Here is a 16,442-nt window from a genome sequence, read left to right as displayed (position 1 = left end):
AAACTGTCTGCGGCTGAGGCAGCCTCTGCCCCACTTCCCCATCCCGGGGCTGTGTTTCACTGACGTGAGCAAGGCCACTTCCTGCCAGGTTTGCAACACAGGCAGCAGGGAAGGCAGAAGTACGGGCAGAAGGGAGCTAGAGAGAGCCTGAGCAGCACCACAAGGAAGGACGAGGAGAGGGGCAAAACCCACGACACGGCCGGGGACCCCACGTGCCGTTCCCACCGCGCCATGTCCCTGGTTGAGACGATCCGGCTGTGGCAAGAAGGGGTGTGCGCGGCAGATGGGAAGGAATGGAGGGCAGCCCTGGATGCCTTCATGGCCGTCCAGAACCCCCCTGCCAAAATCTGCTTTAACATCGGCTGTGTCCACCTTGTTCTGGGGAAGCTGGCCGAGGCGGAGGAGGTAAGGTACAGCCCTTACAGTCACTACTCTGCTCACAGGCACCAGCAGGTTTGCACGCGGCCCTGCCAGACAGATAGATGCAGTGGGAAAGGGAGGAATTAAGGGCCATGGTCTGACTAAGGGAAGGATTCAGGGCCTTTTGAAGCGGGGATGAAGTGTGACACCCCTGGGCTGTTCCTGCTGGACCTGTTTTCTCGGTGGATCAGAGGGCAGAAGAGGTGCATGGCTTGCTGCTTGCACTCTCTCCCTCCCAGATGTGACAGCAGGGCACTAAGCTGCTGAGCGAGCAGTAGCAGATGGTTCCAGCTCAAAAAAATTAGGAGCCTAGTACAGGCTCCACCATCCAGTGCCCAACACTGTAGAGAGCCATAGCCCAGAGCCCAGCTTAGGCCACTGAGCTAAAGCAGGACAGGTATAACCACTCTACACCCTCAGTTTTTTAAAGCTTTCTCACCCCCTTTTTGCCCCCTCCTACCTCCGTGCAGGCATTCACCCGGAGCATCGGCTGTGACAAGCACCTAGCGGTGGCTTATTTCCAGCGGGGGACCGTGTTTTACTGGAGGCAGAAGTGAGTGGAAGGGTTTAAAGTTTCTTTTTTTGCCACTTGCGGAGATGCCAGCCTTTGGCTGAGGACGGCCCCAGGCAGGTTGGTACCCCGGGGACAAACTGCAACCCCTTGAGGTAAAACAGGCTCCTGTTCATCAGCAGTGCAGTCTTGGGATTAACACCAACCTTGAAGCATCTCTCCTCCCCCTGGGGTGTCCAAAAACACTACAAGGAGATAGGAGAGACCCAACTAAACTCAAACAAGTTTAAGTAAAGACTTAGAGGCACCTGCGAGGGGTGCCACCATGAGGTGGTGATGCCCTTGTCCTCTGCTCCACAGGCATGAAGATGCCATCAAAGATTTCAAAGAGGCACTGGCCCAGCTGCGAGGCAACCAGCTCATCGACTACAAGATCCTGGGGCTGCGGTACAGGCTCTTTGCTTGTGAGGTAAGAAAGACTTGACCAGCAGTTTTGATCCCAAAGGGTTGTTCGCCATCTCAAGAAATCTAAGAAGACAGCCCACCTCTCTTTGTGCCTTGCAAAAAAGCAAGCAAACTGGTGCAGCGCTCTGTGCGGTGCCACCACCCTGCTGTCCTCTCCTTCGCCACACTCCTGGCAATGGTCTGGCTGCTCTAAAAGCTCATTTCCTTGCTCCCATCCCTCCGGCAGATACTCTACAACATCGCGCTGGTGTACGCCACGATGGAGGACTGGAAGAAAGCTGAGGAGTACCTGACACTGGCCATGAGTATGAAGAGTGAGCCCCAGCACAACAAGATCGACAGGGCAATGGAAGCCATCCTGGTAAGGAGGAGCAGGTCTTGCAGCCGTTGTGCTTGCTCACAGAAGCCCCACAGGGAGGAGGGAGAAAAATACCAGTGACAGAGAAACTGCCTTTTACCTCTGGCTTTAGCAGAGCAGGAGAAAAATGCAGTGGGCTGAGCAAAATGTGGGTGTCATAGTGAGATATGAGTTGGTGGGAAGAGCTTTGGGTCACTGGGGAGGCAAGGACGGGAAGACCAGGTTAAATGGACCACGTCAGGGCTGGGGTTGGGCTGGCACGGTGGTGTTTTGACTTTATGGAGCGAGACCTTAACCCCAGAGGTAGAAAGAATGGGACATTAAGCAGTCCCTGCTCTCACCTCTGAAGAGTGCTATGACTTCTCTGTGCTACAGAAGCAGAAACTCTGCGACCTGGTGGCCATTCCCGCAGGGAAGCTGTTTAGACCAAATGAAAAGCAAGTGGCTCAGCTGGAGAAGAAGGACTACCTGGGAAAGGCTATGGTAAGAAAGAAGCATCTTATTTATTTGGGACAAGCCTGTGGGCTGAGGAGAGCTGCTGACCGCCCTCTTGCCACCCCTCTGAGCTGCTGTCTGCTGCCTGGTGGGCAGCCAGAGCTATGGAGCTGGTTCATGCCTCAGGGATCCTCCCAGGCATGGAGGGAGGGGTGGCACATAGGCCTCTCATAGGCAACAGGGACTCTGCAAGAATAGAGGAGCTAAAAGCATGTTTCTGCAGAGCATGGCCTATTTTCAGTTTCTCTCCTTAGTGAGACATAAGGGACAGTCAGTCAGCAACGAGCTGGAAAGATTCTGCTGGAGCTTCAACTCGAGCCAAGATTTTTTCAGGGGGAAAAAGAAGCTATTTAACATCTGACACCCACAAATGACCTCCAGCTCTTCCCCTGCTCCATTTGAAAGGGGCTTTTCAGCTCAGAGAAGCAAGTAAGCCTTTCTCCCATGAGTGTGCAAAATCCAAGCACTCTAAGATCATCCTTGAGCTCAGGTCCTAGGAGGCAGCGCTCCTCCAGAAAGGGAACCATTGGCTGTGCAGGCACTGGGGAATCTGACGACCAAGAGCTAAGCAGCTCCTTGGGTGTCAGGGGAACCCCAGAAACATGCACACAAACATTTATGAATTTTCTAAATTATGTTTAAAGTCACCTATAGGAGGTAAAGGCTTGAGCTGGACACTTTGGCTCCCTTCAACATTTGTGATTAAAACATAAAGGGAAACTTTTAGGTTATAATGGCTCTAACCACAGTAACAGCAAAGCTAAGAGCTGAGAACTTACCACAGCTGAGAGGTGAGCTTTGGTGCCAGAAGCACTCAGCCTGTAGTCAAAGATGCTTGGCCTAAAATCAACAGCCCCCCTTGAATCTGAAGCATCCTGAGGAATTTGGCTTGGCCAACAGCAAAGGAGAAGGGTGGACATTGGAGGTCTAAGAGAGGTCTACAAGCACCAAGTCACTAACCTGTCTGTCTTTGGCTCTAGGTGGTGGCATCCGTGGTGGACAAGGACGATTTTTCAGGATTTGCTCCACTCCAACCACAGGTAAGGCACCACCAGTGAAAGTTCAGGGGGATGTGGGGATGGGTATCATCCCGCAGCTTGCCGAGGGTTCTGGCTCACAGTAGGGAGCAAACAGCAGCATCTCCACCGTGAACTTTCTGCTACTGCTGTGGGGAGGAGGCGGGCACTGCCCCCACATCTCAGCTGCTCTCTCCATCATCAGAAAGCACAACCCAAACCCACCTACGTCTGTGGTTGAGGTTAAGCTGGTTCCCTGAATGCAGAAGCAGTGGCCTGGCGGCACATCCTCTGGCCCCGCCGTTGCTGTGGGGTGACGGTTTTCGGCAGGGAGCTGTTTCAGACCCTCCCCCTAAGATTCATTAGGGTTCATCTGTCTAAGCTTGAGTGGAGAAACAAGAGCAGTTCTGCTTTCATTCTCCATCCTCCTCCCAGTTCCTGAAGCCCCTTACATTTTCCGTGCCATTTTCCTGATGATGTAGCAGCATCTTCCCATCTCTAAAGGCGCTTGGGAGTTTTTACAGGAGCTTTTTGGAAGGATACAGGGAAGTGCAGCCGCTGCAGCCTACGGCACCGTTACACAAGATAAAATATGCTCTTCTCAATGCAGCCAAGTGTTGATACCTCGCTACAGGAGTCAGGCCTATTTCGAGTAGCTTCTCCAGAGGCCAGAGACCTTAAATTACCTCGGCAGGAGAGACCATAAAGCACTACAGCATGGGATTTTACAAGCAGGGTAATGGGAAAATACAGGGAAGCACAACTTAGTTTAAACCAGCTGATCTCAAATCCTTGATCTCAACACTCTGTGAGCTCAACCCAAAATCAAGAGTGAAAACAGGATTGTCTCTGAAAACCAGCCGCAGGTGGAAGAATTAGGAAACTGCTCCTTAGAAGGAGCAAAGCCAGTGATATTCCTCATGGCACTTAAGGCAGCTGCTTTATGCATCAGGGTGGCAGAGAGCCGAAAACCTACTGAAGCCAGCTGCAAAGCAGCAGAAAACTCCCTTTAGGTTCAAATCGTCTGACCTGACACCAGCCCAGGGAGGAAGGAACTGTGTAGGGGTGATGGCAGGCGCGGTAGAAGGCTGCAGGACATTTCTGCAAAGCAACTGAAATCCTCCAGGTTACTGATCATTTTCTTTTTGTCGTCTTGTTGACAGGCCTCTGGTCCCCCACCCAGGCCCAAGACCCCAGAAATCCTCACGTAAGTTGAATGAAGGAGGAACAATGATACTAGCCCACGCAGCCAGGTCCAACCCCATCCTGCACCATCGCAGCCGAGCGTCCAGCTGGCACCCAAAACTCAGGGGGGACTGGGAACAGATCATAGAGACACGGAGGTAGAGGTCTGGGTTCCCCCTACAAAGTAAAACAACAATGTCGCCTGCTTTCCTGACCTGTCTGCTGCTCCCACACCCAGGGCCCTCAAAGGGCAGCCGCACCGCGTCCTGTACGAGTTCATCCCCGAGACCGCTGAGGAGCTGCAGGTCCTGCCGGGAAACATTGTCTTTGTCCTGAAGAAAGAGAAGGACAATTGGGCTACGGTGATGTTCAACGGAAAGGTACCCGGGCGTGCTTGGCAGCAGGGGGCAGATGCTGTGGGGTTCTGCAGAGGACTTGCAGGGCAAAGCCTTGCCATCAGCAATTGAGTTTCTGACTTAAGTCCCTTATGTCCACCCTGGCTTAAGCCACAGGGTTCAGTGAAACCCATCCTACCTGCAGCAACTAACCTTCAAGCCTCAGGGACTCTCCTGCAGTCAGGGCAGGGTGAGGACAAGCTCAGTTGTGTCCTCCAGCAGTGGGTTGCCTCCTTGCCAAGCAAGCCCCACTCATCTCTCCTTCCCCCACAGAAAGGGATCGTCCCCTGCAACTACCTTGAGCCTGTGGAGCTCCAGAACAAGCTGCATATCCAGGTGAGGAGGCCCAGGAGGAGGTGGTGTCCTGGGGAGGGCAGATCCCCACACATGCACCCACCACCTATTCCGGGCCTTCCAGCAGGACCCATACCTGCAACTGCCTCCCCCTTATAATGCTGGAGTTGGTCCTTCTGGCTCATGGTCACCTTAACATGAGCTCAGAGACCTGCAAAATCTGGACAGATGGTGTGTTGATGGTCCCCTGGGTGGTGGTTGGCAATGCCAGGGAGATAAGGGGTAGCAAAGTCACCCCTCCCCAGTTCAAGACTCCAAACAGGCCTTGGGAAAATAGGGGGTTGGAGAGTGGGCTCCATGAGGCAGCGGTGCCCCAGCTCCCTTAGGAAGGGTGGGATTGACAGCACTACCTTCTTCGCATCCGGCACAGGAAGAAACCCCTCTTGAAGCAGAGATCCCAGAGTCACCCAGCTCTGCCACTCCAGAGAAGCCACGGCGGCCAGCACCAGGTCAGTGAGGGGGAGCTGAAGGGATGGGGGTGCCTTAGGGGCAAAACACCCAGCAGCAAGTTTGAGATGGTTTCCTTGGTGCCATGTCCTCACACTTTAAGACCAGGGCTAGGGCTCATCTCCATCTTGTTCCCGGACCCATCTGCAGTCAAGGATGGGGAGACATTAAAGCAGGAAGCAGAGACAACAGCTGCAGTGCTGAGTAAAATAGAGCACGTGGGTTCCCAAGGAAAGCAAGTCCTTCCATGCTCTTAATTAGCACAGCGACTAATCAGAAAAAGGGCCTGGGGATAGGAACGGGGCAAGTGACGCCACTTGTCCAAGTCTTGAAGTAGAAGGTTCCTTACAGGTTTCTCCTCAGAGCAGGGCACCTCCGATGATTTTAGTGCTTCTGTGAGCTGGGCTAGATTCGAAGGAGCTCTAGTTGCCCTGGGAAAGGGATTCCTGGCCGATGCTACCCGGTGTCCCATGTCCCAGGCCTGGGGCACCATGGCCGCTGCATCGCCCCCAGCACACTTGGTTCAGGATGTTGGGAAGCCGAAATAGGGCTCTGCTGCCTGTATCCATGCTGCTGCAGGAGCACTCAGGTGCACGGTCCGAAATTACTGTTTAAAGCTGGGGAGCGTGTATGTCTTGGACACATGAGAATGCAAGCTCAAAGAGCTGGGAGGAAGCATTGTGAGTTGCCCTCTCCAGAAAACATCACGCGGTGCTCGGACGTAGAAGCCTGCGGCTGAGCCGCGAGCTCCACACCACTGCAGGAAAAACACATTTGGGGTAGAAAATACCACTGTGCAGAGACTGTACTGCACGGGTGTTAACCTGCTGCAGTTTATTCTGGCTATCGATGGCCAACCTGCCAAAAAACCCAGGAATATGTGGACAACCAATTGCCAAGCCCCCTGCTCTGAGGTGGGCCTGAGCCAGTTGATGGTGGGGAAAGGCGTACCAAAAGACCACTAATGACAGGACAGGGCTCGTGTCCCAAGCAGCGTAGCCTCATAGGCGGTGCAGTGGTAAAGTTGATACAGAAGATGGCTGCGGCTCATGGGAGTTAAGGGAAAACAGCTCAGGCACCCAACAACCTCAAAGAGCATCTTTATGGCACCAAAAGCCATCGCAGATCTAGCAGCGGGACCGCATTCAGCAGCATAGCTCCGTCTCTTCCCATAATGAGCACAGTCGTGTCAAAGCACTGACAAAACGGAGAGCCGATCCTTGTGAATTCAACAGATTGGCATAAAATCACCCTGCCTGGAGGTCTGAATTTAGCTTTACCACCCCAGAGAAGGACAGGGATTGCCTCCGGTTTTCAGTGTGGACCTAGGGAGATCAGAACACCAAAGAGCAGCTCAAGGTTTTGGGGTTTTTTTGTTTTTAAGTCCACCCAGGAAGGACATCCCACCCCTAAAGGTCCCATCCCTGTAAGAGGGAAGTCACAGAGCCCAAACCTCTGCTCGGTGGTTATATCTAAATCTTACAGATGAAGCCCATCGCAGCTGATGCTGCATCCGTTCAAGGAACCACTGCTGGCTCCGGGGTTGGCTGATGTTGCTGCAGAACACGATGGGTGTTGAGGAGAGGGCATGCAGGGGATCTGAATGTGTATTTAGGCACAGAGCAGCAAGGCCTACTCTGTCCCACTTGCTCAGCCACCTCCTTCGTCCTCCACAGACTACGTTCCTGCTACTGCAACACAGCCGAGAGACACAGCCAAGGTAACATCTCGTGAACGCAGACCCTGAGATCCTGTTGGCATTACAAATCTGCATTTATTGGACGTTGAAAAGTGCTGGCATGCCCAGCCAGCACCATGACCCTGGAAATGTTTCAGGTTTTCATCATTCAGGAGCTTGTTCGAAGCACAACAACAGTGCTAGGGGCCAGCAGGTCATCAGGACCCAAAGAGGTGACTAGGGTTGCTTTTTGGGAGTTCTCCTCCAGGTCCGCTCCCCGGTGGTCCCGGGGCTGTCAGCAGACCCCTTGTACGACTCTCACCTTGGTTGACCTGCGGCATTTGAGAAGGGAGAAAAAGGAGAGAGCTTGGCTGTAACGCACATGCTCCTGGGCAGGGTCAGCGCATCAGAAGCTCACGCTGGGGAGAGACATGGAAAAATACGACAAACCCAACTCAAAAAAACAGAATGAGGGGGTTGGAGGGTGGACACACCTTGAATTTGGTCACCTGAAAGCCAAAATTTAGTTACCAAGTGCCTAATCTCTTACTGTGCTCTCTCCTGGGACAAGCCCAGGGCTGCCAACCAGTGCACATCCAACCATAGCTTGGGTGGCACAGCCACTGACCTGCCCCAAAGGAAGTACCAAAGGCTGTACATGCTAGCAGAGATGTCTCCCCAACCAGTAGCCAGCTGACGCCCTGCAGCTCAGAGTTGACTCAAGCGACCACAGTTTCCACATCCCGGACCCCTCTCCCTGCCCTCACTAAGCCAAGCAAGCTCTGACATTCAGTTTACCGCCTGCAGGAGGCCAAAGCAGCCATCTCCAGCCCCCACATCCTCAAGGTGCATTACAAATACACGGTCGCCCTGCAAGTCGAGCCAGGCCACTCCTACACAGAGCTCCTGGACCTGGTTTGCAAGAAACTGGAGCTCCAGCCCGAGCACGCACAGCTGAGGTGAGGTGCTGCCCGCTGCATGAGCTGTGTGTTTTCAGGGCTCCCACCCTTTACCCTACATCCTCTGCACACCCAGGTACAAGCCTGCAGAGAGCCAAGCGCTGGTGACGCTGAGCACGGATAACCTGGAGGCGGCTTGGAGCCAGAGCAAGGACAACTGTCTGACAGTCTGGTGCGACATCACAGAGGTCAGTGATGGCTGGTGGCGGCGGCCACCTTTTCTGCCCACTCCCGGCAAGGAACCTAAGCAGACGTTGCCTTTGCTTTCCTTGCTGCGAGCGCAGGCTTGTGGCTTTCAAAGCAAGGCAGCAACCTCGTGAAAGGCAGAGGAGCAAAGAGCAGGCGAAGAGCAGAAGCAGGGCTTGTGTCTCTTACCCTGGTACAAAGAAAAAGGAGAACCCAAACGGTGTCCTTACCAGCTTATTTCCTGCCCTAGGGAGAAGGGTTTTTACCAGACAGCAAACCAGAGGAGTTGCTGCAGGAGCCAGCGCCAGAGGAGACAGGACCAACCCAGGTTGTAGCCCAGTACAGTTATGAAGCCACCCAACCTGAAGACCTGGAATTTCAGGCGGGAGATGTGATACTCATTTTATCCAAAGGTAATCATGCTCTTCCTGCGATAGGGGAGGGGAGGGACCTCCCAGCTCTGGTGAGAGCATGGGTCTGACCCTAAGATGCCGAGCACCTGGAACAGCTGCTGCTCAGTTCAGTGGAAGTTGTGGGTTCCCAGCATCTGCCAGTCAGGCCAAAAACTCTCAGGTATTTGGTCAGACACTGGACGCACATTCTTCCGTGGATCCTACAAGCCTCACTGGAGACTTTGATCTCTTTCCCCAAACCCTCCTGTCCTCCAAACAAACTGTTCATGCTGCAGACCTGCAGAGCAACAGCCTGACTCAGGCAGTCTTCACTGACAGCAAAGTTCTCCTGCAAGTTGCAGTTTGCAACGTTTAGATGGAAAACAGGCTGCTCAGATTTCTGCCGCAGGGCACTCTGAGAAAGCTTGCATTGCATGCAAACACTTTACAAGATGGGTTAGAAAAGAAGCTTGCAGAGATTGCATGAGCATGAGGTGGCAGCTGGAAGCCAGGGAAAAGGACAACCCAAAGACACATGAGAGTTGCTTTCCTTCACATTGCTAAGAGCTTTGTCACTGAGCTTCCAGTTTCCAGATTCACAGGGCAAATTTGCTCCATCCCCATGAAAGAAAGAAAAAAAAAAAAAAATCCAACCTACTGAGGTGTTTCTAGCTTCTGCTTTGCATGCTCCTGCTGAAGGACAGGGTTTTTGGCTTACCAGGCAATTCTCTGGAGCCACAAGACAAGCAGGAGCTAAAGTCTGCAAGATCGCTTTCTGCAAGTGCCTTCTTCCACCACAATGGCCTTGTACTGTAGCAGCAGCAGAGCTCCTCCAGCTCTACTGTGGGCTTCCCACCCAAGCGTCAGTGTTACGCACACTTCTTCCAATATATTTGCATCACACCCCCATTTCTGCCACCCCTTCCCCCAAACACTTTCAAGACAGGAGAGTTTCACTTGAGCTGTGTTTAAGCTTACTGATCGCAGTTTATTTTTTAAAGGAGATGCCTCATTTTGGTTGCCACCCCCGCAATGGGAAAATGCTCTTACTCCTATTCCTCTCACCTGGCACCTTTTTCTGGCTGGTTTTCTTTTTAAGGGTACAATCTTCCATTAGCCTCAATCCTCTTCAATATTAGTCTTTAGTGCTTCTATGAGAATTGAGGCTTAAATACAGACTAAATCTCAGCAAGATCTAGAACATGATTTTGAGTTGGATCTTTTCAAGCCTGTGCAGAATACACAGGAGGGAGGACAAAGTTACCATGCTTCAGCAAAAGCTGCTGGTGAGCCCGTATCAGGTGAAGAATTATGTACAGACCCTGCACAGGGCATTTGTTTCCCTCCTCAGTTGAGCCTGAGTGGAATCAAGACATCAGAAATAGTTTTAAAGGCAAAACAATTATGATACTTTGTTATATGTAGCTCTATCACTAATTTGTGCTGGCTGGCAGGCTCCAGCAGCAGTACACAAGTGATCATAGTGCCCTCTCCACTGCTGTACAGGTGAGTTTTTGCACTGTACACCATTGATGACTCCCCCCACCCCAAAATCCTACTCTCTCCTTCACTGCTGAGCTAAATATTTCCCATCCAAAAGTTGGTTCTCACCTCATTTGGTTCCCCACAGCAAGAGTTTTCAGAGCTCCTACGCTTTACTCAATCCAGGGCAGCAGACAGAGGGTTTTGTTTTAGGTGGGTTTTTTTTTTTTCCTTTTTTTAATATGAACATGGAACAGCAGGTAAAAATACACTTTAGTTGGCATCTTGAAGATGACAGCCCAAGGTCTCAGATCCTTGCTCTCCACACTTTGTTTCTGTGGTCTTCTATTCAAAGTAGTTTCTAAGCCCCTTGGTCTCTATTTTTATCTACTTTTCCAACTTTCATCCGGCAGTGCATTCTTTCTTACCTTACAGCTTTGCTCTCTACCTCATTCCTCCCCAGCCCCTTTCTCCACATTCCTCTCTTTACCAAGCGTTAGCATGGCTAAAAGGTTTATCAGCAGAAAACCTTAAAATCATGATCTCAAGCCTGTCTGTAGCACATGGAGATTATTATGCTCCTGTATATCCCTAGGGTGACAAAAATGGTGTCGATTTTATCTTCCAGTGAATGAAGACTGGTTAGAAGGCCAGTGCAATGGGAAGATAGGCATCTTCCCATCTGCTTTCATTCAACAGTCTAACACTAAAGACCCAGAGGTGTGATTTCAGAAGAGCTTAAAGTCATGGACATGGAAAGAAATTAAGAATTCAACTGTTACAATTAGGAAGTGTCCATATTAATCACTGCATCTGAAGATGAACTTTAAATATTATTACTACTTGTATTAAAAGCTTTATTTTTTTATTTTACATTTTGCATTGTTCTCTAAAACAGGTACTTAGCAACTTTTTAATAATTGTCTTCCTGTTAGGAATACATTCAGTCCTAAAACCTGTGCTTGCCAAGAGGCTTGCTCTGTCCCACCTGCCCTACCCTTAACAAAGCTTTTATACAGACATGCCGGCAGCCAGGAAAACCCTCGAGAGGGTGGTGCCACTTGCATTTACAGCCCTGCCAACAGATCCAGAAGAGGAACTGGCATTCAGGAAGCTACAGACCAGGCAAGGCTGAACAGCATTTGCTTCCTTAAAACATTACTGCCAACCCCAAGAGCTTAAGGGACACCGTGCAGCCTCACCCTCCTCCAACTGACAATTCACTTCAAAATCACACTGACTTTGAAAACCCCCACCAATAAAAGTATACACATTTTGTTTCACCTTTGGGAGCCATATCTCAAAGCTTTTTCTCAGCAGTCAGAAGAGACAGTAACTGAGAAAGACACTGCCTGGAATCTCAGCAGGTCATACAGCGGCCAAGTTGTCATCTTTATAAAAGCCTACACAACTTTGATGCCCCCTTCCCTATTCAAGAGGTTTGCCCCCCTCTGTCCTTGGCACTACTTTCACGGTATTTCACCTTCCCCAGCTGCTGACAGCTGGTACTTCTGGCATTTTAAAATTATCTACCCTGCCCCGTCCTCAAAACACACAAACTGTAGGTATGGCCAGCCACCTACAGCATTGGGAGCGCTTTCCTTTAAAGGTGCTAAGGGCAGTGGTTTCCCCACTTCAGATCCTATCACACAAGTTTGGGACAACCCCACTGTCCCAATAACCTAAATATCATATTTATTTTTAAAGGAACTTACTCTGAAGAGTTGTCTGGATACAGTGAACACCTGTCATTTCAAAACCAGAACATCTCTGTAGTTTTCTTTGACACATTTAGAAGTATGCTGTTTCAAAACTGGCTGCAAACAGCCAACATCCCGAACTGCAGGCAGGTCGACAGCAGAAGGATCTGTGTCCTCCAACTCCCCCTGCCTGTGCTCTACCCGGTTCAGTCTGCAACTGAAGAAGAGCTTTGCAAACTATTTCCGTCCCAGATTTTTGGTTCGGTACATAAAACGCATTGCACACAGGCAGTACAAAACCATGATCCAATTATCTGCACTGAGCCCAAGCCAGAAACTGTTATTTATTTAGTTCTCTTTCAAATAGAAAAAAAAAAAGAAAAAAAAAATCAACCTCTCAACTTCTGACTTCTCCAGAAAAATAATGCATTTTTATAAGCCTGCAGCAAAGTTACACAGGAAATAAATGCTACACACAGACCTGGGTGGAGAGAACATGGTTTAATTAAAGGCAAAGCTGATTTCAGCAGCTGCAGTTCTTGCACAGACAGACAATAAACACAAAAAAAGCTTACGACACAAACCAGTTTCTGTTGGGGGCCCCTTCCCTCGCTCCCCCAGGCGTCAGAGGGCAGGAGGGGAGTCCCAGCCGAGAGTCGGACACATTCCCGAGGCTGGATGCTCATGCACAAGTGGAACGGTGCGGCTGGGACCCTGGCACTGCCGGGAGTGAGATGGCGAACCTGGTTAGCTCGTCTAGGGTGCAAGAGTCAGTGACGGTTCAAACACTGGAATGTCGCAGCTGCCTGGGTGCACAGCTCGATACACAAACCAGGAGGGCTGGAGGGAAGTACAGAGGGGTTTGGTTCACGTTACCACTGGGTGGGAACTTCACTTTTTGGACTTTTTAAAGGAAATACAGCTTCGAAATGCAACGAAGAACAGTGATGTTGCTAAGGTGGAGATCGTGGGGGAGCTGCTCATACCCCAAGAGGGGTATCGTGTCTCCTCCGTCTTCCCTTTTTGTATTTTTTTGGGGCTGCCCAGACTCCAGTGTCACTTCGGCTTCTGCATGTGCTTTGCTCTGCAGCTGTCTTTCAGCTCAGAGATCCTGAATCATCACACAAACCCCTACTGCTAAACACAGCAAATGGACATTGAGATTGTTTCCGTAACTTCCCTGGGAAACCTAACAAAAATGCTGTCCTTTTCTTTAACAAAGCTTCCAGTCTTCCTTCCCCCTAATAAATAGCAAATAAAACATTTTCCTTTTCCCTTCTGCACCTTTTCATCTATGAACAGCACTATGCTTTCTTCCGTGTGTGGGTTACACACGTGTGTCCACGGGTGCCTTGAATTTCATTCTGGAACTGAAAGTTTGGGGCTGCAGCTGGGGGCGGGGAGCACAGGGGGACGGGTTTCTGCAGAGCTGATGCGTGCCTGCGGGGGTGCGTACATTCCACACTGTCCAGGCTGACTGTCGGCTTTACCCAGCCCTGCTGGACCCCTGACTATTTTCTGCAAGATGTTGCACATTGGTAATGAAACTACTAGCATCCAGCAAAGATAGGAGGATGGAGAGAGAAAGAAAAAAGAAAACCCAAACAAAAACCACTGAAAGCTTTCTACCTACCTATTAAAATGAGTCAGGCCGTGAATGCACAGACTAGCCTGCCCTTTGTGGGGCTAGCCACTATGCTACAGTAAAATGTACAGGAATCAAACATTAATTTAAAACCCCATAGCAGTTAACTTGCTTGTCCAGCAGAGTGCTGCAATGCCCCACATCACCAATTATAGCTCAAACACCTGCTGAGAGGAGGGCATTTCATGCTGGAGTCTCTAACCCACCCATGGGCTGGCCAAAGCCTTTGGGTGAAAGGTGAAGTGGTGCCAAGTGCCAGACTCTCCTTCATGAAACTCCTTCGCTAGCCCAGGAGATAGAGCCCCACCTTGCCACCAACCACCTCTGACCGGAGCAGCAACTGGGGCTTTCATTGCTACACACTGACTACGAAGCACGTCTGTGTACGGAAGAATTCAGTGTGATCTTACTACTGAGATAGTAATAAAGATGTTCAGGAGTAATTTCAACTACATTCTCAGTCAGCAAAGCAATCATTAATGGATTCCTATTTTATCTCCCCAAAGAGAGGAAAAGGATTGAGAAGTTCTCATTGGCTTCTCCCATCTGCCCTTCATTCTCAGCTTTTACTTCCCATGTGGCTGGGGACATGCACGATGGAGAAGGTGAGAGGCGGTGATATCGGGTTACTGAGTGAGACAAACAGCAGTTCCTCTCTCCCTCCAAAGGGCCCAGGGATGGGAGAGTTCCTGATGTTGTTTTCTTGCACTGCAGACGTTTTGTGCACACTCAGTGGGTTGGTGGAGCACTTACGCCCTCCTGACAGCAAGGAACAGAAGAGAGGGCTGCCACCTGCACAGGACTGTGTGGGCCAGTCCTGCAAACCCAACATGCCATGGTTTATGGAGCCTTCGTTTGCAAGGGTTGCCACCTCTGTCTCAATGCGGCGGGTTCATGGTGCCTTGTCCGCGTTGCTGCTTCTGCTTCTGCTGCATTAACAGCTGCTCCAGGGCTGAGGGTCCAGGATGCATCATGGAACTAGACCAGATGGACTAAAAACAAACAGCCAACACTAGCACCTCCTTGTGTTAGACAGCCCCCCTCTTACAGATGAGAAAGTGGAGATGGTTTTCTATATTCTCCCTCTTTATCACTCATACCTGGCTTATCATGAAAGTTATCCAGACTTCAAAGAAAGCTTTCTAAAAAGAGGCTCCCTGGAAGAAGCTCATCCTCCTCCAGAATCCTCATTACCATAAATATTCATCCCACATTAACCATTACTAATTTGAGACTAGTCAAAGCAAATGTTGTAATTTCTTCCAGTTCTGCCAGCCTGGTCTCATTCTAGAACATATTCTAGAACAGCAAGAACTGGAAAACTGTGACATCTTCCAGCACTGGTCACACCTCCCACATTGCCTGCATAAGTCAATCTGCAGAAAAAGCCTTCGGTTTCTGACACTGAACTCTGACAACTGCAATAGGCTAACACCCATCACTGGATCTTCTGGCCCCACAGACAAGCACCCTGAGCATTCCTGAGCAGTTTCAGTCAAGCATACCTTCAGGCTCTCCATAAGCACAGCTGAGGAGTCCTCCATAGCAGGAGGGCCTTGGGCTGCCCAGGTGCCACTGGGAGCACTGGACTGGTGCCAGCTGCTCTCTGAAGATGATGATGTTGCTGGGAGATAGTCCAGACCAAACCCTCCTATCGCTAAAACAGGAGAAAGACAAGTTCAAAGGAAACCGCTGCGAAACAAAACCGTCAGCTGGCTTCACGCAAGCCTGGAACCCAGCACTTGCCTGGCTTATCTGTTTTCCAGCGGTCTGCAACTCTCCTGTCTCTGTTGTCTGGAGTCCCAATAGGTCCGAAGTTGGAGAAGGGAACAGAATTGTGGTTATGGGTTGGAGGGGAGCTTGGCAAGCTGCTGGGATTGGAGGAGTGAGGAGACTGGCTGGCTGGTGTCGAATGATCTAGTGATTACAAGGCAAGAGGAAAAAGGTCAACAGAAACAGCAGGAGCTTCCTGATTTTGAATTTCTTAGTGCTGCTGCAAATACAGCCATCACCCAGTTTTCTCCAATGCTGAAGGTCAGTTTTTATTCCCTCCATTACACCAGCATAATGCAAATTTCTAAGTTCTGAGTGAAAATTTTTGTGCATATAAGAACAGAATGACTGTGTTTAATGCATACATGTGCTTACCAGAAAAACCAAAAACCAGGAAACCTCAAAAGGGCTGGCTAGCCAAAGTGAGTTTTCCCCATGTTTCTTGAAGAACTTTTCTCAAACTGAAAAAAAAATACCTGTCTCCAAGCTTGACAAACCAATTAAAAAAAAAAAAAGACGTTAGACCTTGAGGAGTTTGCAAGTTTACAGCTCAAACTCCCAAGTCTGTGAATGTTTACGCTTCTATGAGTCTTAAAGCAATTCAGACCAGAACCCAATACTGAGCAAGAGAGGAGACATGGAAAAGCTTATCTGCAGGCAGGAGAGAACGACGCCTGAAGACAACACAGTATAGCAGAGTGGCAGGAGACTATGCAGTCTTGAATGAAGAGGTGAAGGGAGAGAAAGCTGAAACCACGTGAGACATAAATCCTGCTAGAATAAAAGCGCTTTGCAACTCCTTCCATTTCTCCCACAAACGGTTATTCCTGGTTGGTTGCAAAAGTTTCAGTGCAACCAAAAATCTCATCCAGTGCAGATGTCATTTAAAATCCACTCATTACTTAGATTCAACTCATTCCTCCCCTCACGCTCTTCTGGATTTTTAGTGAGAATAAAATAATGACATAATAGTTTTGGTTT

The 16,442-nt window shown here is 50.1% G+C and overlaps 2 protein-coding genes across 6 annotated transcripts in view; one reads left to right on the top strand and one right to left on the bottom strand.

Moving 5' to 3' along the window:
* Positions 1–113: 113 nt before the first annotated feature.
* NCF2 (neutrophil cytosolic factor 2) lies at positions 114–11,211 on the top strand. Its single transcript, XM_052800551.1, has 15 exons — positions 114–405; positions 891–973; positions 1,292–1,400; positions 1,623–1,757; positions 2,130–2,237; positions 3,230–3,289; positions 4,429–4,472; positions 4,689–4,830; positions 5,119–5,181; positions 5,570–5,648; positions 7,323–7,366; positions 8,132–8,283; positions 8,360–8,471; positions 8,720–8,882; positions 10,972–11,211. Exons 1-15 carry the CDS (start codon positions 232–234, stop codon positions 11,067–11,069), a joined length of 1,566 nt encoding a protein of 521 aa, XP_052656511.1. The 5' UTR covers positions 114–231; the 3' UTR covers positions 11,070–11,211.
* Positions 11,212–12,529: 1,318 nt separating this feature from the next.
* Positions 12,530–16,442, bottom strand: part of SMG7 (SMG7 nonsense mediated mRNA decay factor) — a 55,735-nt gene continuing 51,822 nt past the window's right edge. For all 5 annotated transcript variants that reach the window (XM_052800547.1, XM_052800546.1, XM_052800550.1 and 2 more), the window contains 3 exons: positions 15,435–15,605; positions 15,194–15,345; positions 12,530–14,680 (listed from right to left, as the gene is read on the bottom strand). In XM_052800547.1, the coding sequence (XP_052656507.1) occupies positions 14,567–14,680; positions 15,194–15,345; positions 15,435–15,605 (437 nt within the window). In that variant the 3' untranslated portion in view covers positions 12,530–14,566. The remainder of the gene's footprint in view (positions 14,681–15,193; positions 15,346–15,434; positions 15,606–16,442) is intronic.

Source organism: Harpia harpyja, chromosome 11, assembly GCF_026419915.1.
Source record: "Harpia harpyja isolate bHarHar1 chromosome 11, bHarHar1 primary haplotype, whole genome shotgun sequence".
Lineage (NCBI taxonomy): Eukaryota > Metazoa > Chordata > Aves > Accipitriformes > Accipitridae > Harpia > Harpia harpyja.
This window is presented reverse-complemented; position numbering and strand designations above follow the sequence as displayed.

Bases quoted from the DNA above. Each gene is read 5' to 3' on its own strand.
- NCF2 (XM_052800551.1), top strand. From the start codon at position 232: ATGTCCCTGGTTGAGACGATCCGGCTGTGGCAAGAAGGGGTGTGCGCG. The intron at 2,238-3,229 runs GTAAGAAAGAAG...CTTTGGCTCTAG, and splicing joins ACTACCTGGGAAAGGCTATG to GTGGTGGCATCCGTGGTGGA. The intron at 7,367-8,131 runs GTAACATCTCGT...TACCGCCTGCAG, and splicing joins AGCCGAGAGACACAGCCAAG to GAGGCCAAAGCAGCCATCTC.